We start from the raw sequence: 20,702 nt of genomic DNA on the forward strand, positions 1-20,702 counted from the left end.
GAGTGATATTCTTCATGCCTCCCTCTTGTCCCTAGGCTATTTCTGTCAGTAGTTCCCTTTGTGCTGGCACCCCATGATTCAAATAGCTGTAGAGGTAGCATGCGTGTGTGTGTGTGTGTGTACTGGGAGACAATAACCCCTAAGGGACTGCAAATCAAACTGGCTTGCCTGGAATGGAGTCCTGTACACTAGTCCATTCTTTCAAATGAAAGACCTCTTCATGTACCATTATTATTGGGTCTGCTGCATTCCAGCACTAAGTTGGCCAGAAAACCACGGCGGTTAAGCTGAATCAAATTCCCTCAGAGCTAGTGAAGGGCTGACTTTAATGGGGCCCCTAACAGTCGAGTCAAGCGAACGGGTCAGCAGTTGCCGTGACCCCTAAGCTCTTGGAGCCAAGAACACTGACTCAGGAAGATGTAGCTTTTATGATCGTTTCAAAGCTCAGCTGGTCTCCAATGAGGTTTTACTACGGCCCTCCCATTTCCCACAAATCTTCCCAAAAGCCTCATCAAGGCACAATGGATAGGGGGTTGAGCACAACATTAACCCCTGGGGCAAAACAAATAGAGATTGTCACAATGACGTACTTTTAGAAGAACACAGCCATTTTGACTTGAAGTACATCAGAATTTTGACTTACTTAAAAAAAAAAAAAAAATGATATTAAGCCTAAAATGTGTTTTTATATCTTTATTAGTAAGGATAGTATGATCACTGTATAATATCAGTCTTTAAATGCAAGATAATTAAAGTGTACCGAAAGTATACTTGCAATAGTTCCACTTTAGCACAATCAAATATACTTATTTATATCTTTAGTTGCACCTCAGCACTACTTATGGATAACTAAAGACTTTAAGTATAACAGTTTATTACACCAAAAGTACAACTGTAGGGTATTCATATTAAGTAGATATTTAAATGTATTTGTAGTAGTTGGCATAAAATAAATGTATTTCACATGCATTTTGGTATATTTATTTTTCACAAGGGCAGGTATAAAGAATTGCAAGATATAAACTCGCAATTGTGAGAAAAAAGTCAGAATTTCGTGATTAAAAAGTCACAATTACCTTTTTTATATGTTTATTCCATGGCAAAAAATACACTTCCAGACAATATGGCAACAGATACAAGAGCCGTTGAAAGAATTCCCCTAAAAATAAGCTCAGACCACATCACATTTGAATACAACATTTATATTGGTTACATGTAAATTATACTCAGTGCGACCTGCGGGAATGACATGCTGTAATACATCCGCATCTGATGATATCAGCACATTATGGATATTCAAGTCTGAAAGATACAGATTCGTTATTTTGTTCATATGAACAATAGGTTTTAGTTTAATGCTGCTTTTTCTTTTCTTATAATATAAAAGAGAATCAGCACATCTCTGTTTAATGCTCTTCCTCTTGTATGAAGCCAGTGGAGACGAGCAGGCGCCAGGCATTGCCCACAGGGGCCACACATGCAGAACGCTCATTGATTGGGTTCAGCTCTTGACAAGCATTATGGTGCTGGATATGATGGAATGAGTTTAGTGAACTATGCTCTGTGTCGACCATAAAATAATGATGTGCTAATGCTACAAGCTAAATTGCGCTGGGAGTTGGATGGTTTGAATGGCCCGGCAATAGGTTTTTAATTGGATTTCATCTTTATCTGTTGCAAGGCACTCAGAAATGACTGAGGGTGTCGTGCATTGTCATGCCTTGATAAATCTTTTTTTTTTTGGACTAATTATGTTTACATGAAACATCTCTGTCCTGTCGAGGTGTAAAAGTGGTTCTGTGTGCCACTGTCAGCCACACTGCGCACGTTATTATTATCACTTGTTTCCAGTAATAAGCATACAAAGAACTGAATACAGGAAAATGACTCAGCTGTTTGGAAGCAAATTTCACACAGGAAACTTTCTCAGGGACAGAGGCTCAATTGAAGAGGAAGATTTGTTATTTGCTGGCAGTGAACTCATCAGCAATGTTTTTTCAGTCTCAATCAGACAATTATTTCCACATTGTTTGGCTTTATACAGCAGCTTTTTTACACATACATTGCTATTTAAAAGTTTTGGGTTTGAGGTCATTTATTTGATCAAAAATACAATAAAAACATTATAACGTAAACATAACATTGTGATATATTATTGTAATTTAAAATAACTGTTTTTATATTTTAATATATATCGGAATGCAAAATTCAATAAAGAGAAAAAAATGGGAGTTGTGCTGTTTTATATTGATTTGAGTGCATGTCCTTGTTACATAATTGAAAATGTAACCTACAACCACATCACAGAGTGATCATGTGATCTGCACTGCATCTTTCCAAACCATATTTTCCTTTAGTTTTCAATTGACCTGCAGTGTTACATTGTGGAAGGATGCAGGCTTGTTGTATCATAATTCAAGTAGAGGGAAATGCATAGCATGCCATGTTTCCAAAAACACATATTTAACGCCATCTAGTGGTTAAATTGTATATAAATTATAACAAACATAATCTATATACGTAATTAGGTATGTACATACTGGACACAATGTACCTCTCGTTTCTTTTTAAAGAATCGTACAGGACTTTGTTCTGATAAAATGTGCTAGAATGTGCTGGGCACCATCATGTCATCAAGAATGAATCCTGAGAACAAAGATTTAATAAAAAAAGCACAACTCATTGTTGGATGGTTAACAAACAGAGCACGATTTGCTTCTTGTTCTTTCTCTAAAGCGGTCCACTTCTAATTGATAAGAATGTGATCAAAGAAAACACAGCCACAGAATGTGCTTTTTTTTCTTGGAAATCCTGTTCCAAAAATTAAAGAAGAAGAAAACAAAACAAACAATGCTGGCAAATATGCATCTCTCAATGCAAATCATGTAATTTGCCTTGGCACTAGCTCTGCCATGTGGTTCTGCTATAGTAAGTTTTGGGTCACAGATATCACCACTAGGGGGAGCACTTGCAATCAGGAAGAGTGTCAGTGCTGGTTGTTCAGTCCGACCAGTAGAACACTTTCCTCCCACAACCTTCTTGCCACTGCGTCATCTTTTCCTTCTGGAGCAGGGTCTTTTTCAGCACAATCACTGCACAAAACACAGATGCACAGAAACCAGTCTGAGTTGATCTAGTTGTCTTGCCAAGTCTTTAAAAGTCGGCATGAAACGGAAGTTGCGATTGTCTTTTCTTCCCTATTGTGATGTATATCAGAGTGAAACTTTTTTGCTTGCAAATTGTGTTTGAACAAAATGCTGGTCAATGCTTTGGCAATTGACAGAGTATTGCGTTTACCTGAAGTAGCAGCCAGACTTCCTCTCTAAGCCTTCAGTGACAGCGCAGTAGATAGAGGTCTGTGCGCCCTGCCAGGGAGTTTTCATCAGCAGCATACTGGGCAAAGACAGTATAGTCTTCAGCATCGGGTACCATAACAGAACATGACGACTCAGCTCTGTTCGAATCACTCCTGGATGCAGGCAGAATGAGGAAACTCCTGTACCTATGGAATCATCCATTTATATACAAAGCAACTGGTTGCAAACTTGATTTAACACGGCCACTGAAACAGTATGTGACAAAATCAACAATGACGTAACAATAAAACATAGAATATTGTCTACTTTTTGCTTAAAATAAACAAACAGCTTTTGTTAGTTTGTTTGTTAGATTTCAAACTTGTTTGCTATACCAAAAACTGTAGTAGTATCTTACCTTTCATTCTTCGTGCAAGTTCTTTGGAGAAAAGCACATTGGCCAGCTTACTCTGTTTATAGCTGTCCAGAGGACTGTAAGGCCTTTTGTCAAAGAAAAGGTCATCAAATTCAATCTTACCTATATGAAAACAGTGACAAATAAGGATATTTATTGGACTAAAAATGTTCTGTTGTTTTATCGTATTTTACTTTAACATCTACACTACTGTTCAAAAGATTTTAATTTGTAAAGAAATAAATACTTTTTTCAGCAAGAATGCATTCAATTTAACTTTCTATTAATCAAAGAATCATGATTAAAAAAAGGTTTCCACAAAAATACTAATCTGCACAACTTTTTTCAACATTGATAATAAGAAGAAATGTTCCTTGAGCAGCAAATCAGCATATTAGAATGATTTCTGAAGGATCGTGTGACACAGAAGACTAGAATAATGATGCTAAAAATTCAAATTCCCAAAATTCCATCACAGGAATAAATTAAAATTTGAAATATATTAAAATAGAAAATAGAAATATAAGTGATATATAAAGATTTCACAATATTACTGTTTTTTTTGTAACTTTTGAAAATTAGTGAATTTTTGAAAATTACCACCAACATGTACAACACTGGACACATTCACTACACGGCTGGGGGAGGATCTCTTTAGCACTCCTAATAGTAGATTGGTCAGAAGAAAATGTCCCAAGTGATTGACAGCCAGCTGTGTTTCAAAGCCATCCTCTGTGATCAACTTTGGACACATCATCACACCTGTCAGAAAAAAAACTTTAAAGGGGACCTATTATGCAAAATTCACTTTTACACAACAAAATTACAAAATTGGTTTTACACAACTACCCCCAATAATGGTAAAAATCCACCTACACTTTTTTTTTATCCCCATAAATCATAAGCAGTGTCTCAGAATATGCCGTTTCCAGAGTCTAGCATTTGTGACGTCACATATGCCCACGATTGCTGACGGACTCCTTAGCATAGACCCCGCCCTGAGTGACCTGTACACAGTCCGCCATGTTTATCTCCTCGCCAGAGCATTTAAAGGAGAACTCCGGTCAATTTTAACATTGAGCTCATTTTTTTGTAAATTTGGAGTGCTGTCAATACAGAGAACAACGACAAAAATTGGTGTTGCCTACACCGTGTTATCCTCTTTTTAAAATTTACACCCTGTTGACTTCAATGGGGCAAGTTTTAAACCTGCTTTTAGCCTCTTAACATCCTTGATGTGTCATTACAAGTGCCCAGATTGTCGAGTTCACGCGCGTGATCATAGGTAACTAAACCTATGCGCGTGAACTCGACAATCGATTACTGTGGACTTCGACCGAAAACAGGAAGTAAATACAGGTATGTGCGCTGGCTGAATTAACATCACTTTTATTCATATCTTTCACATCTACTGCAGTCAGATTCACCGTGTTCACTCTGAAGGAATCACTCACATGGCTGGGCACTTGTAATGACACATCAAGGATGTTAAGAGGCTAAAAGCAGGTTTAAAACTTGCCCCATTGAAGTCAACAGGGTGCAAATTTTAAAAAGAGGATAACACGGTGTAGGCAACACCGATTTTTGTTGTTGTTCTCTGTACTGACAGCACTCCAAATTTACAAAAAAATGAGCTCAATGTTAAAATTGACCGGAGTTCTCCTTTAACAGCAGCATTCAAGTCAGAAATGTTTTCTTATTAAAGCTACTAAAGTTATTCAGTCAAGAGCAGTGAGTGATTTTCTGTTTTTCTTTTGTTGTTTGATTCATATTAACAGCATAAATAGCAGTAGGTACTGTATATTACTCTGCTTTGACTTTAATTCTAATCTAATATACACATGCGATTTCTTTACTTGCTGTTTACGTTCACAGACATAACCGACTGTGTTTATGTGAACTTTGTTTGACACAACCTTGAATGTATTTGACAGTTTAAGTGCAATAACATGAGAAAAAAGAACTTAGTTTAATACGTGCCGTCTGACATCCAGCGATATGTACGCGTGCGCTCAGATAACCATATCAGAAATTTAGACTGATATGGCTTTAAAACGCACGCAGATAATAAACTTTCATGATGATGAAGAACTGCAATGTCACGTGAGCGTAACCGCAATAGAGATGATAATCAAAACCAAACAGATGTTTTCGTTTTTGGCAGAGTATTACAAGCAAGAGCTGTAAAGGCTTCACCCTCTTCTGGAAAGCAGGGTGGAGAGCAGCAGCTCATTTTAAGATACATGCATGAAAACAGGGGCATGTAAAAAGGGGCATAATAGGTCCCCTTTCAAATCTGTCTCTGTATTGCTTGCTTCATTCTTGTGAAATCTTACTCACCTGCATTGTTGATGAGTATATCCAGTCGTTCTTCTGTGGATATGAACTCTTTGGAAAATTCTCGGACAGAATAGAGAGAGGCTAGATTTAAGTGTCTGATGACTACATTGCCATTTCCTGTGGAGCGCCGAATATATTCTGCAGCTTTCTCAGCACGTGTCAAGTCCCGGCAGGCCATAATTACCCGAGCCCCTATATGCACACATTAGCATATATACAGACTTATACACTGGAAGTAAGAGAATAATAGATGAGGACGTAGGTAATGTGTCATACCTCTACGAGCCATATCTTTTGCAGTTTCCTTGCCAATCCCAGTGTTGGCACCAGTGATCACAACTGTCTTTCCATCCAAACGAGCAAAGCTTTTGCAGACACCACCAGCTATCCATTTTCGCAGCAGCATAATGCCTGTATGGGAGATGGCATTACATACACAGTGTTTAATGAAAGTCTCTTATGCTCATCAAGGCTGCATTTAATCAAGTACAGTAAAAATATGTGAAATATTATTACAATTTAAAATATTGTTTTTCAGCAATTTTCAGCAGCCATTACTCCAATCGTCAGTGTCACATGATCTTTCAGATATTATTCTAATATGCTGATTTGGCATGCAACATTTCTTATTATAAAAATTAAACAGTTGTGTTGCTTAAAATTTTTGAGCAAACCTCTATACATTTTTTTTCAGGATTTTTTCTTTGATAAATAAAAGTTTTTTTAAAAGAGAGAGAGAGATTATTTTAATTCTTAAAGGTTCTAAAGATGTCAAATAATGCACGTAACTTACTGATCGACGTCAGCCCGAGGACGATGCCATAGTTCACTCGATCATATGATGTGACTTGGTCCATCATGTACCTGTGTACAAAATGAAGAATAACACTGGAATGTTAGGCTACATTGTGTCCTGTGCAAAATGCTATATATAGGTCTTACAGGCAGCTTAGTGGCCTTACCTGCTGTCCGTTTCGTAACCTGGCTGATTACGCGCGTCTCATCATTTAGCAGCAGATTTGAAACGTTATGAAACGTTTAACTCAGCATCAGTTTCTGATGAATAGCCTAATAGTCACTAGTCAGATAGTGGTTTTAATAATATTCAGCGCTGAGAGTACAGACCTGGGACATTTTGCGGTGGATATTTTGAAATAATTTATTTATGTTCAAATAAAGTACAACATAAAACAATAAAGTTATTGGTTCAGTCAGATTACCGCTTCTTCTGAGTTGTTTTTGATTCACTAAAAAGAATCGGTTCAGAAGAGTCATTTCATCCGACTACACTGGTCGCACTGTTTGATGAACTAAAAAGAATCGACTCTTAAGAGTCGTTTGTTCTTGAATCGGACATCACCACTCGTTTTTTTCGTTCTGAATTATTTAGTAGCGACTTTGCAGTAAATTGGAATAGAAGTGAAGAAAATACTGCAATGGGATGTTCCATCCACATTGGCGGAAGGACGCACGTTTGAGAACCGTTAATGAAACCGAATCTCATCAATATATTTCCAGTTTTAGAACCGGTTGGAACCGGTTCTAAAAAGTACTGGTTTTTGCTTTTTGGTTCCTAACCTATTTATCAGTGCTTTACTTGTAAGGGGAGTGTATATTAATATTTATAGGCAATATTTTTATATGGAAGATTTTTTAAGTGATCAATAATTTAAAATCATGAATTCAGTTCAGAAAGCACCAGTCTATGATGGTCTTGATAGTTTATCTGCAAAACACCAGCAACGTGTTGAATAAAATCCAAACACTGTCTGCTTGCCACTATTAAGCCAGCAGTTGGTTAGATAGTGTAAAATGTTGTCGTTGCAAGGAAGGAAGCCATTTTCTTGTTCCAGTAACCACTCCTCCTTATTTCAGAGATTACAGCCAATCAGATGTCCGAATCTAAAACAGGAAGTGGCGTTTTGCACGCATCAACCAATCGCTGCCGCAGAAAGAGCAGAACCTCTGCCCATTTAGCGCATTTATTCGTCTCGTCTGTGACGTACCGGCTGGCTTTGTGTGCTTTCAATATATCACATTGAACATATTTCCATATAGACTATAATCCGGTAAGTATTATTTATAAATTCGACAATATTCGTTATATTCGCGCTTTAATCCACACATTAGATGATCGTCGTTCATTATGTGCGCAGGGGACAGTATGCGGAGTGCGCACTTAGCGCGCGAGGTGGTTGCTGCATAATTTGTGACCGAGTAATTGTAATAAACATCGCGCTGTCACTCGTTCCAACCTACTTTAGATTTTAATCCACATTTATTGTTATTATACACATCTAAGGCTCATGCTTTTATTTAGGTCTCTCAAACCATCTAGTCTCACGCATTGGATGAAAGGGCACAGGAACTACTTTTCTCTTCGCCTCTTTCAGTTGGATGAAATCACATTGCGCGTACTTAGACAATTTATTGAAGGCTTTCCTGAAGTGATACGGCAGAACACTGAATATCTAACCCATTTTATTACAGATTTGTTATATATAATATATGTGAGCACAAAATGTGGTTTACTCACTCTTTTATTTATTTATGTAATTTGCAGAATGAGGCGGTTTTGTAAACGCCACCCGGCTTGACGTTGATACTGGTCGGACCTGAATGCTGTCAGAGCCCGGTGAATATTGTGAGGGTCTTCACTTCAGACGTCATTCACCTGTCAAAATCTAAAATGAAGCCCTAAAATTTCCCGACTTATGATTTATTTATACACTAAATACCATGGACAGCAATAACATTTATGGGGTTTTTTTCATGTAGATTGTAAAAGCACGTTAACCGTTTAGCTCAATAAACACTTTATGTTTCAGAAACATGGACGCGGATTTGTTTATGGAGTGTGAGGAGGAGGAGCTGGAGCCATGGCAACAGCAAAATTCAATGGATGATTCAGAGGGAAATGCTGAAAGTAGTACTCCCACTGGTGGGTAATTTTATATATTCTTTTTGTATTATTTATAGTTAAATGTATGTTTAGATCACACATATTCCAGAGATTCTTTGTGTAATTAAGAAAGATTTGTATTTTAATAATTATTTTAATATCATTGTGCTATCTAAAAGCTGTCCTTCTTCACTGTTGTTTAGTGTCTTCCACTCCTGCCATGACGGTGGTTGATATTCCAGCTGAGCCTAAGACTGTGGTGATCCAGAACCTGCCACCCGTAGTAAATACGGCAAACGCGGTTCCGCTGATCACAAATACATGTGAGTATCCTGGTCCATATTATCAGTCATTTTGCCTATTAAAGGAATATTGTGTCATTATTTACTCATCCTCATGTTGTTCCAAACCCGTATGACATGCTCCATTCTGTTAAACACAAACTAATTATAAATACTATCTTGGCTGCTCTTTTTCCATTTAAAAAAATGATACAAAATCAATTATTATAAAAGTGTTTTGTATGATCTGTGAGCACAAAAGTTGTGTAAACTATAATAATGGTACACCAGGGCCATCGCCACTATCTTGATTGGCAGCATTTTAGCTGCACTACTTCTTTACTCAGTTATTTATTCTTTCAGTGACTCAACGCATGGTTCCTGCTGCTGTGCCGGCGGACATTCCTAAAGCAATGCAAGGGCAGCAGGTCTTTTTAACATCAGGAGGAGGAGGGCTGGGCACTGTGGCTCTGTCGCAGGTTCTCCTGCCTGGCACATCTTCTATTGCCAATGCCACCAACAGCCAGCCGTTTTACTTTACCACACAGGTGCTGCCATCCCACCTCATAGATCCCAGCTCATTTCTGGTTATCTCAAAATTTGTTGATCAAAATGTTTCCTATTGTGTATGATACAGGGTCTTCCTGTGCAGAATATCCATCCTGGCCAGCCCGGCCAGGCCCCAATGAGTTTGGTGCTGAATGTCCAACAAGGCCAGACTGTTCGACCCATTACTTTAGTCCAAGGTATGTCAAAGTGCGCCTTAGACTTCAGTTTTAGTTTTACAGGGTTTGATTTGCTCATTGATTTAACAATGTTTCCTTTTTATGTCTTTTCAGCACCTGGGACACAAATATTTAAACCAGCTGTTGGAGGAACCCAAATAATTACCCAGCCAGCTCAGATAAGGGCCGGAGCGCCGGTCGCAAACAGGGCCCAAACGCCTAGCACTTTCAGCACGATGCAAATCCCTGCTACTCTCACTATTCGTACCACAACAGCGGTCGCCCCACCTGCAGTCAATTCTCTGGCCACCATGTCCTCCACAACCATTACTCGGCCCTCAACAGCACGAACCACTACTAAAATATGTAAGATGCTCCTGTTGAGAACTAAACTATATTTATGTTTTTTAGACAAAGATTTTAGCTTTTTTAAGAAACAGTGACGGTATGAAAAAATAATTGAAAAACTAGGGACAAATTTTGATTAAAAAAAATTACCACCCAAATTCATTAAGCACCATCATCTGCTACAAGATAAATTCATGTAAATGAGTATTTATTACAGATGGTAATATTTATTTTATTACACTGTATTGACCAATCAGCATCCAGGACTGCAGTGATCTGTTTTAAAATTGGGTTTATTCCTATTTACAGTGACAATAAAGCCAGGAAATGGACCCTTGGACATGCAAAACATAATGAGCCTTGTGAAATCTGTTAACCTTCCCGGTGGGGCTCAAGCACAGACATTTGTTGTCATGAGCAATCAAAAAACCAATAACGGCCCTATTGTTTCCTCTGCTGTTCCTGTCATGACACATAATGTTGTCCAAAGTAAGTTTGCTGTTCTCTTTTTTGTTAATGCATCAGTTTCATACTAGAGTAAAGCCATGCTGATAAATTCCAAACACTTTTCTTTCTTTGTAGCAATCCCTGTTACCCATACAACACCATCAACGATCACTCATTTGTGTCCTCGTTGTGGAGCTCAGTTCAAAATGATCGAGGCTCTACGGAGTCATATGTGTGTAAGTATATACTTTTTGCAGATACTATATATGTGTCTGGTCACCTAAAAAGTTGCCAATTAATTATTATTCCCCTTTTAGTTCTGCTGCCCAGCTCTTGTCCAGACGCCCGAAACAAGCAGTACAGCAACTGCTGTGAACACACAAGCCACACCAGCCACAACACCTAAGACCCTCTCTGTTGTGCCTAGTGTCAAGCTGGATAGCCCACCGACAAAGACTGGAGATACTCCGCCCAGACTTGTCATGCTGGTGGATGATTTCTACTACGGCACATTTGAGGGGAATCGAGTCTATGTACCAATGGACAACTCAAAGGAACCATTATCGTTCAAATGCCTTTCCTGTAACAAGAGACTGAAAAATAATGTTAGGTATGTTGATGGACAGTCAAGAATTATGGATATATCTGTCTACTTGCAGATTATATGTTTCCCAGTGCTTCTTCTAAACTTGGACAGAAGGTGTTTTCATATACTAGAATGCTGCATTTAGTAAGTGCTTATTCTCATTGCAGGCTTATGAACCATATGAGGTACCATGTTGAGTTGGAGCAGCAAAATGGGGAGATGGACACGCACACGTCCTGCCAGCACTGTTTCCGCCGCTTTCCCACACCATTTCGTCTTCAATGCCACCTGGAGAGCGTCCACACTTCCATTGAGTCGTCTAGTAAGAGCTTTTCCAGTATAATAAAGTTAGGGCTCTATATGATTTTTAAAAAATCTTTTTTAAAAGGAAACGTATGCTAACAAGGCTGCATTTATTCGATCAAAACATAATAAAAAACAGTAATATTGTGAAATATTATTACAATTTAAAATATCTGTTTCATATTGTAATATATGTTCAAAATGTATTTTATTTCTGTGATGGCAAAGCTGAATTTTCAGCATCATTACTCCAGGCTTCAGTGTCACACGATCCTTCTGAAATCATTCTAATATGCTGATTTGATGGTCAAGAAACATTTATTATTATTACAATCACAGTATTGTCGTGGAATATTTTCAGGATTCTTTGAAGAATAATATGCTTGCTGAATATAAGTATTATTATTTTTTCAAAAAAATCTCACTGACCCGGTAGTGTACATTAATGTTTAGATACAACTGTATTTGTTTGTTTTCCAGAATTATCTAATGATGTTCACAACATTCAGTCTGTATGTTATTCCAGTTAAACATGTAGATGGGCTGTGATGTTGTATTTTCATCAATGAAATTTATACAAATGTACTCACAAAATTGGATTTCACATTTGTGTCTCCCACCACCTTGTTGCCAACCATTATTTCTGGGAAGCAGTGTGTGTGTGTGTGTGTGTGTGTGTGTGTGTTTTAAACGGTTATTTTCTTGTTCCATAATATTCTTGTGCACAAGAAACAATAGCAGCTTTTCTTTACAGTGAAACAGGTCATACAGACACAGATAAAGCTTTTAGAGTTTGTTCATCATCCCACACTTAGTTGGCAACCTGTTGGAGTCAGATTTCTTTTCTTTTTTCAAAAAAAAAACAAAAAAAAACGACCTTGCAAGACTGGTTATGCTGGTTAGAGCCTATGCAGATAAAGTGTTTTCAACAGACACACTTTTGCCATGTGCAGTAGTATATTTGACTAAATTCAAACATGAAGACTGAAGAGGTGACTGGGGCAACAAATGTATTTTTAATGTTAACACATTTAACTTTAACACGTATTGTATTCAGATGCTGCCTGTTTGCCTGACTTTTTTGCTGGTTTGCTACAGACTGTAAACTGAAGTAAATTCAGTTTATCAGCTGATTTAGTGATTGTTATGCTTTCTGTTCAGCCAAGTGTAAGATATGTGAGTGGTCCTTTGAGAGTGAGCCAGTGTTCCTGCAGCACATGAAGAACACCCACAAACCTGGAGAGATGCCTTATGTGTGCCAGGTAAATGAAGTGAAATTGACCTGCATGAACCTTATTACCCATCTTTATAATATGAGGAGTGTCTCAGCATCTATAATGCCTTGACACTTTCAGGTGTGTGAATACCGCTCCTCCCTCTACTCGGATGTATTTAACCACTTTCGTACCTGGCATGAGGATACCCGCCACCTTCTGTGCCAGTACTGCCTCAAAGTTTTCAAGCATTCCACCAGTTACCAGCAGCACTATATTCGTCATCAGGTGAGCATAAGTTATGAGAATAAATTATAATATAATAAAAAGAAATAATAATTGCATGTATAAATATTTTCAACACATTCTCCTTTGCAGACTATTTGCTGCTTTTGCAAAGTCTTTATGGTTAATTAAATAGTGAAGGGGCCTATAAGGATGCATTGTTTGAATATTTTGCAAAGAAAGATGCGCATGTGCTATGTCCATTATTGCTTGACTCAACAGACATTTTGAACCATTATGTGACTGTTTTGTTTTTTCTCTCCAGAAATCAACAGTTTACCACTGTAACAAATGTCGTCTCCAGTTCTTGTTCACAAAAGACAAAGTTGAGCATAAAATCAATCATCACAGGACTTTCCGAAAGCCTTGTGAATTGGAAGGACTCCAGCCTGGGACAAAAGTAAAATATTTTGTTTGTTTGTCTGTCTGTCTGTTTGTTTGTTTGTTTGTTTGAGAGCAAGTTCAACTATTGCAAAAATATATATTGCTTTATATGTCATCTGTTTGTTTCTAGGTGACCATTAGGGCATATGTTGGGATGAAGAAGTCACCAGGTCAGGCATCAAAAGCATCCACTAACTCTCAGAAGAATAGTGTTAGCACTTCACAAACATCAAATTGTAGTGGTGACCAGCAATCACAACGACATGGACCTGTGAAGAAAAAGGTCAGCAAGACGTTTGACTTCTTGTCCAAGTTCCAAGAGCAGAGGTAAGCTTATGTTTAATTTGAACGGATTCATCAAACCATTTCGACTGGATATCAGAATTTTGAATTATGTACTTTTGGTCTTCCTCTCTCCAGGGCACTACTGGGCAGACATAAGTGTGTGGAGTGCACTTTTGACATTCCAGACTTTGCGAATCACTATCCTACTTATGTTCACTGCTCACTCTGCTTCTACAGCACATGCTGTTCTCGTGCTTATGCAAACCACATGATCAAGTAAATCAAGTCATATATGTTTCTTTACATCCTCTTGCACCTTTGTAAATTAAAAAACTGTGCCACTTGAAATTAGAGTTTGAAGTTTAGTTTGGTATGCCAGGCAGTCATGTCAATATACTGATTGCAATACATTTTTTTATTTCAGCAATCACGTTCCTGGAAGAGTCCCAAAAGCTTCTAAAAAGGGGCCGCCAAGGTAATATATTAATCTTTAGATTTTAAGTTCTATTTTACAAAATCTGAAACAGGTAATTTGTTGCTCTTTTGTAGCGGCGTGAAGCTGAGCTGTGCGGGTTGTGAATACTCCACTGCTCTGGGGAATATGATGGCCAAACATCTCATTAAGTTCTTTAATCACTCCCACTGCATCTTCACTCATAAAGGTGGGTGTACTCCAACTCAATAGAACATTAATACATGTTTTTCCTGAGTCTTTAGAAAATGTTGTGTCTTACTGCATGCTTGTTTTTCTTTCTCTGCTATCTTACTTCTGTAGTTAGAAGGCATCCAACTTTATTGTAGGTGTCATTAATTGCATGATTATAGTACTAATACAGTGTAGACACAAAAGTAAAAATACCTTGGAACTAAATTAATAGTATCATGACATACACTGCTACTTGAATCTTGTTAGTACAACTTATAACTGTAAATTACATCTACTAAACAACAGGGTCCAAAATGAATGCTTGTCAAGTGCCAAATGCATGTGTAAACTTTTGGGAATAAATAAAAGTTGTTTTTTTTTCCTTGATCTGTAAAATTATTTTGTAATATCAATATAATACAAGTTTTATTCACAATGTAAGACCTGTTAAATTGCTGTAGAACTGCCGGAATAGCTTTTTCAGTAAAATGTACGACATCTGCTATTTATACATGCAACACCTTTTTGTCTTATCCATATCTACAGGCTTAATTAAACAGCGTGTGGTAATTACATCAGTTCGTTCAGAACTTTGTAATTGGATCAAACTCTCTGACAGCTGTTTTCTTACATCAGAGAATCTTAACATCGTACATATGCAAACTTGCAAACTGTTAAACTTGCGGCTTGATTGACACCCTGCATAGCACTGTATATACATTCACAGGCTGAATGTTATTTGTCCAGTTGATAGACACCTACAATAAAGAAGGATAATTTTTCCATGCATACTTAGCTAAACTCAAACATTACAGATATGCTTAAAAACTTTTGCAAAGTCTTGAGTAATAGCCCGCAGTATGTGATGCACAGCAATCACACGTGTGGGGTATGAACTCAAGCTGTCCATTGTCAAAATGGACAAACGTGGGCCTTTTGTACTTGGTGTGACTTTGCAGGACTTACTGGCAAGCCTTTGCAAGAGCACTCTGGATGAGTAAATGAGTATTTACACAAAACCTGCACACCACCTGAACTGGAGAATATCAGGAGGAGTACAAAAAAAAACCCTAAAATGGGTTAATTTAGAAACATGACAAATGAATAACGACAAGGACTATCCATCGGGAAATTATCTGCTGCTTCTGAGCTGCTTATTGTTTTCTTTTTTCAAAAGCTAACTGACCTATCAGAACCACATATACATTGAGCATGGTGTTATAAAATGGATTATTGGTGATGGTAGAGACTCCAAGGAGAAGACTAACTCTGTGTTCCTATAATCCCTCCCCTCCCCTACAGAGTGTTTGGAGACAGATATTGAGTTCTGCCAGGTTGAGGAGGAGGTGGAGGGTCCACAAGGGGATGAAGCTAGTGATGTTGGGACACAGCCTGACTGGTTGTCCATGAAGCAGTGGATTGTGCCCAAAGAGGAAGGAACTGTGCCAGAATTCATGGACAGTTGTGGCCCACAGCATATAATGGCCCGAAATAGTGATGTCCTCGACTACTTCCAGCTTCTTTTTCCCGACATCCTTTTTGAGCAGATCGTTTTTGAGACCAATTCTTATGCTACTTATTGCTGCTCTTTGGGGCAGGGGGATCCTTCCTGGAACTCCGTGTCCATTGAGGAAGTCAAAGGCTTCTTTGGTCTCTCTATCCTCATGGGGCTTCAAGGCCAGGTTGAGCCAGAGTTGTACTGGTCCTGGGACCATCACCATGGCCGCTATGGCTCCAGAATATGTGAGCTCTTTTACAGGACCATGTCAGTCAAACGCTTCAAGCAGATCAGAACTCACATCCGAATGAGCAGCATGCTTGTGGAGAACGACAACCAGAGTGCTGACAAGTTGTCCTTTTTTCAGCCAATGCTGAGCATCCTGCAGACAAGTATGCGGGAGGCCTACAGGCCAAATAAGTGTCTGACAGTCGATCAAGCTTTTCTACCAAGCCATGACAAAGGAATCGCTCAGGAGAAGAGTAGAAATTCCCAGCCGAGGATATGGCTACTGTGTGACTCAAAGTCCGGCTACTGTCATAAACTGCTGGTTTTAACACAACAGGAGAAAAACAAAGACTTGGGAAAATTAGTTGTACCTCAACTCATAGAGGGTTTTGAGGGTAAACATCACCACATTTTCTTGTCCAGCTCACTTGTGTCTGTGCCACTCATGCGGGAGCTGTATGACATTGGTATATACTGCTCTAGCTCCGTCCTGCCCCAAAGTCCAATTTTGCCCAAGGAGTTTTGGGATGAACCTCCACTGAACAATCCAGGTGATTTCCAACAGAATGAACTCACCCCACTCCTTGCCACCAGATGGAAAGATAACAAGCAGCTGGTATGTCTCTCCACTAATGCTGTTGCAGGCCAGCCAGACGTGGTGTGGAGGAGATCTCCCACTAAGATCGGTGAGCTTTGCGCCATTGAAAGACCCCAGGCCTTTAAGTTGCTCCAGGACAACATGCGTGGTGTGGACATCTGTAACCAGCTGCTGACGTGCAACCAACTCGGCGGGCTGGTTCTTGACACCAATTGGCGGCGTCTCTTCTGGTTTCTTGTCAACTTGAGCATCATCAACTCTTTCATTGTCCTACGAGAGACCCGCAAAGACAACCCACCAGGGTGGTTTCCGGGGGGTCACTTTTCCCAGGCCATCTACCGTAAACGTCTGGGGTACCAGCTGGCCAAGTGTGCCGAAAGATATGCTCGCCAGAACCAAGTCCACGATAGCATGCCTGAGCAACAGATTGTTAAAAAAGAAAATCTGGAGACTCAAGAAGGGGTCAGACATCGATTAGCCAAAATTACTCGTAGGACAAGGAGATGTAAAGTTTGCAACCTGAAAAACGAGCGTCATGAGAGTGTATATGGCTGCACAGCATGCCTTGTGAATCTGTGCAAACGTTCTTGCTGCTTCTGGGACTTCCATGGTTTCTCACCTAATTACCAAGGTTATAAAGCTCAAATTCTGACACTAAATATCAGTCTATTTCTGAATGTTTGTTTTCTATTCAGATGTTGCACATAATTAAACAATACAGTTTTCAAACAGCTTTTTAATTGGCATGCATTAAAGTGATAATGCATTGTATTACATATTTTTAACATGGAAGATAAACACATTGTTTACATTTATTGTCTTAGATTATTATAATTCATGTTAATTTTTTTTTCCTGTACAGGTAACGCTAAAGTTGGATTTATTGATTCTAAGAGGTACGTATACTGGAAACCAAAGTTGTTCTCTGACAAACTGAAATAATTGTTGGATTCAAAATTGCAACCTGCAATAGATAAATTCTAAAACCCTTGAAATTTGAAATGTAAATGTAATGTGCAAAGGCTTCTTTATTTTTAATTCGCAAACTTTAAGTTTCAACATTTTTCATGTTATACAGACCCTGGAAAGTGACGCACTATTTCCCTTCCAGGGAAGGCACGGAGCCTGGACTTAAATATCGAACTGAAATGTTGGAAAGAGGCCTGCACAGAGCTTCAGTGGACGTCAAAACTTTTTCACGTGTTGCCAATGCTAGTCTGGATGAAGACGTGGATCAGGAAATGGCCCCTCTAGAAGAGGAAGACACTGACTCAGTCTCTGAAACGACTGAAAGCGATGAGGACATGCCACATCAAACAGTGGCAAAACATAAAGTAGAGGGAACGGTAACCAATATGCTTTCACAACCTGTGAAAAACAGAGAGGAGACTCTGTCTATTCATCAGCGTCGAATACTACTCCTTGCGCTGTGCTCCGGGATCCAGAAAGCAGCTAAAGAAATGGACACCAAACCTCAGCTCATTAAGTCATGGCTTCAAGCCAAAGAGAATCAATTAAATGAATGCTGCAGCAGGAGCTGTGGAGAGGCCGTTGATCATCTAGTGGAGTGGGTTCTGACCCAACGGGAACAGCAGCGTCCTATCAGTGAGGCGAAACTGTTTGAAAAAGCTTCAGAGCTTCAAACCCAAACCAATGAGAGCAATTCTTTCCGTATTTCTTACGAGTGGGCCGTGAGCTTCATGATGCAGCACAAATTGGGCTTGGATACCTCTTTCATAGTACATCGGGAACTCCCTAATGCCATGGAGGAAAACTGTCGCCACTTCACAGAGTTGGTCCACAGTCAAATAAAGACAAACAACGTCCCACAGTGTGTCATTGGTGCTATGGACCAGCTATCTGTTTTTGTAGACTTCAACATGCTGAAGGAGAATACCAGGATAAGCAGAGAGACTGCTTTTCAGTTTACTGGTTCTGGTAAGCCTTTTGTAAAGATTTACATTGCAATGCTTGCAAACGGTACAATGCTACCTGCAGCTCTCTTCACAAGTCATGCTGCAAGCATGCTGAGCAGAAGCCCACCAGACTCAATCCTACTAATGGCCAAAGAGGAAGGTTTCAGTGCATCGGAAGAGCTGGACGTTTGGGCCACCAAAGTGTGGAAGAAGCATCTGGACTCGCAAAATGCGAACGAAGCCCTGCTGGTTATGGATAGCCATCATAGCCAAACATCTGAGAACGTCATATCCGCAAGCAGTAGCACCAAAGCATTCCTCGCCACCGTTCCGGCTGGGTGTACAGGCCGACATCAACCTTTAGAGATGTGCGTACGCCCTGTGCTGCAAAGGTTATTTATTGCTCGTTGGGCACAACAACCTAGTGATGGTGCATCTGGGGTTAAGTCTGAAGACCTTGTGCAGCTTCTCGTATCTTGGTTGGAAGAGGCCATGTCTTGCTTCTCTGGTAGGCCTGAATTTATTCAGCACTCGTTCTGCTTGGCCCGTCTGCTTCCTGATCAGGAAGCACATACAAATTTGCCTGGTACTCCATTAGAGCTGTTAAATATGCTGTCGGAGGCCATGCTTGAACCTGAAATAGTAGATCTGGAGTCAGAAGTAGTAGATCTTGAGTCAGAAGAAGAGCCAATGGACACACATACTGTAGACCAAGTGAACCAGGTAACTGAGAAAATTGATCTGACACTAGACCAAGACGATACAGAAAATGAAGTCGATCAAATGAAGGATGAAGACCCAACGCCAATTGAGATAAAAAAGACAGAACAACAAAAGGAAAAAACTGATGAATGTTTGGAAATTGCAAGTGAGTCCACAGATTTTTCACATTCATCCCCTGAATCTGAGACCCCTTCACACAACTCTGAACAAGATCATTTCTCAGAATCCGCTCTGGATCCCAGTGCTTGCCATACAGACTCTGCAAACAGGTGATATTTGATCTACTAAGAGACAATGTGAAGGTAAATAGAGGGATTTGGGTCAGACATACTTATTTTGGGCTGAATGTGACTATGGATATTTAATTTACAACTTATTATGTGGTGGAGTGAAAATGTAAAAACATTTGAAAATCTTTTTCTTTTTTACCCTAAATAATGTATAGATTTACAGATAAAACATTGCATGATTGACTTAAGTTTTCTACTGTTGGTTTTTTTGTTGGCTTTTTGTTTATTCACTTGTATAAAACAATCTAATATCTTCCACAGTGTTAGGCTTTTTTTTTTGTGTCTATGGACAGATATTACGTGTTTAGATTCTACATCCTCTGTAAGTAAATCAGTGTTTTTACATCTGCTTATGTTTGTCATTTTGAAACTGTAAGGAGAGAAATTTCAATTCATCAAGCCAGATTGAGGCCTGCAGTGGCAGGCGATTAAAAAAAAAAAAGACACTTAAAAATGTAAAATCAAGCAAATACAAAAAGTACAAATTAATATTCTTTAATTTAGCGATAATTTATTATTATTTGGATAGGCCATTACTGAACAATACAACTTTATTGCATAGCTTTACAGTGTCTGTTCGAGATGCAACACGATTACCATATGTGGCTGTACTAAAGTCCAGATTGCTATGTTAGTTGGACTAAACAGACTCTTCCATTTTAGTTATTTATCTACTTACAGATCGCATAAACCATGATACATGCTGAAGAGTCTTGGCATTGGTATTGCAGCAGCAGTGAATGGAGTAGTATCAGTGAATGTATATTCAGTATTACTTTCAGCATCTGAATTTACCGTAGCACCCACAGGATGGTGTAAGTACACTCCAGGTGACATCCATTGACATTCAATTCAAAGATGTTCTGTAGCACTTTATTGGTGCCCTTCCATGTTTGTAAAGGTGCTTTGATTTCATCTCTGTTTGCTGCAACAATTTTGTATGTAATATACATGTGATGTACTGAATGGTGAGACTCCATGTAAACATAGTC

The 20,702-nt window shown here is 38.9% G+C and overlaps 2 protein-coding genes across 10 annotated transcripts; one reads left to right on the forward strand and one right to left on the reverse strand.

Moving 5' to 3' along the window:
* Positions 1-1,072: 1,072 nt before the first annotated feature.
* Positions 1,073-7,363, reverse strand: LOC311067137 (retinol dehydrogenase 13). Of its 7 annotated transcripts, none has more exons than XM_084088764.1 (8): positions 7,014-7,363; positions 6,845-6,915; positions 6,328-6,462; positions 6,052-6,243; positions 4,312-4,473; positions 3,715-3,834; positions 3,298-3,469; positions 1,073-3,092 (listed from the first exon to the last, which is right to left on the reverse strand). In XM_084088764.1, exons 2-8 carry the CDS (start codon positions 6,909-6,911, stop codon positions 2,987-2,989), a joined length of 954 nt encoding a protein of 317 aa, XP_083944890.1. In that variant the 5' UTR covers positions 6,912-6,915; positions 7,014-7,363; the 3' UTR covers positions 1,073-2,986. The 7 variants fall into 7 exon arrangements, with proteins under 7 accessions (XP_083944890.1, XP_083944887.1, XP_083944885.1 ...); XM_084088761.1 differs by having other exon boundaries at positions 3,298-3,502; positions 7,014-7,307; XM_084088759.1 differs by having other exon boundaries at positions 3,298-3,502; positions 4,312-4,488; positions 7,014-7,300.
* A 615-nt stretch (positions 7,364-7,978) lies between these two features.
* Positions 7,979-19,966, forward strand: pogzb (pogo transposable element derived with ZNF domain b). Of its 3 annotated transcripts, none has more exons than XM_084089033.1 (21): positions 7,979-8,120; positions 8,615-8,695; positions 8,880-8,992; positions 9,157-9,276; positions 9,598-9,782; positions 9,872-9,980; positions 10,074-10,325; positions 10,617-10,796; positions 10,890-10,990; positions 11,072-11,364; positions 11,508-11,662; positions 12,805-12,905; positions 12,999-13,145; positions 13,408-13,542; positions 13,657-13,853; positions 13,947-14,087; positions 14,236-14,286; positions 14,361-14,473; positions 15,760-17,412; positions 17,644-17,677; positions 17,860-19,966. In XM_084089033.1, exons 3-21 carry the CDS (start codon positions 8,884-8,886, stop codon positions 19,691-19,693), a joined length of 5,910 nt encoding a protein of 1,969 aa, XP_083945159.1. In that variant the 5' UTR covers positions 7,979-8,120; positions 8,615-8,695; positions 8,880-8,883; the 3' UTR covers positions 19,694-19,966. The 3 variants fall into 3 exon arrangements, with proteins under 3 accessions (XP_083945159.1, XP_083945161.1, XP_083945160.1); XM_084089035.1 differs by having other exon boundaries at positions 17,893-19,966; XM_084089034.1 differs by having other exon boundaries at positions 8,615-8,686.
* The last annotated feature ends 736 nt before the right edge of the window (positions 19,967-20,702 follow it).

Source organism: Abramis brama (genome assembly GCF_963993115.1).
Source record: "Abramis brama genome assembly, chromosome: 17".
NCBI classification, from domain to species: domain Eukaryota; kingdom Metazoa; phylum Chordata; class Actinopteri; order Cypriniformes; family Leuciscidae; genus Abramis; species Abramis brama.

Bases quoted from the DNA above. Each gene is read 5' to 3' on its own strand.
- LOC311067137 (XM_084088759.1), bottom strand. From the start codon at position 6,911: ATGATGGACCAAGTCACATCATATGATCGAGTGAACTATGGCATCGTC. The intron at 6,244-6,327 runs GTATGACACATT...GTGTGCATATAG, and splicing joins AAAAGATATGGCTCGTAGAG to GGGCTCGGGTAATTATGGCC. The intron at 3,835-4,311 runs GTAATTTTCAAA...GTTTTCATATAG, and splicing joins CAGTGTTGTACATGTTGGTG to GTAAGATTGAATTTGATGAC.
- pogzb (XM_084089033.1), top strand. From the start codon at position 8,884: ATGGACGCGGATTTGTTTATGGAGTGTGAGGAGGAGGAGCTGGAGCCA. The intron at 9,981-10,073 runs GTATGTCAAAGT...ATGTCTTTTCAG, and splicing joins ACCCATTACTTTAGTCCAAG to CACCTGGGACACAAATATTT. The intron at 14,088-14,235 runs GTAAATCAAGTC...TTTTTATTTCAG, and splicing joins TATGCAAACCACATGATCAA to CAATCACGTTCCTGGAAGAG.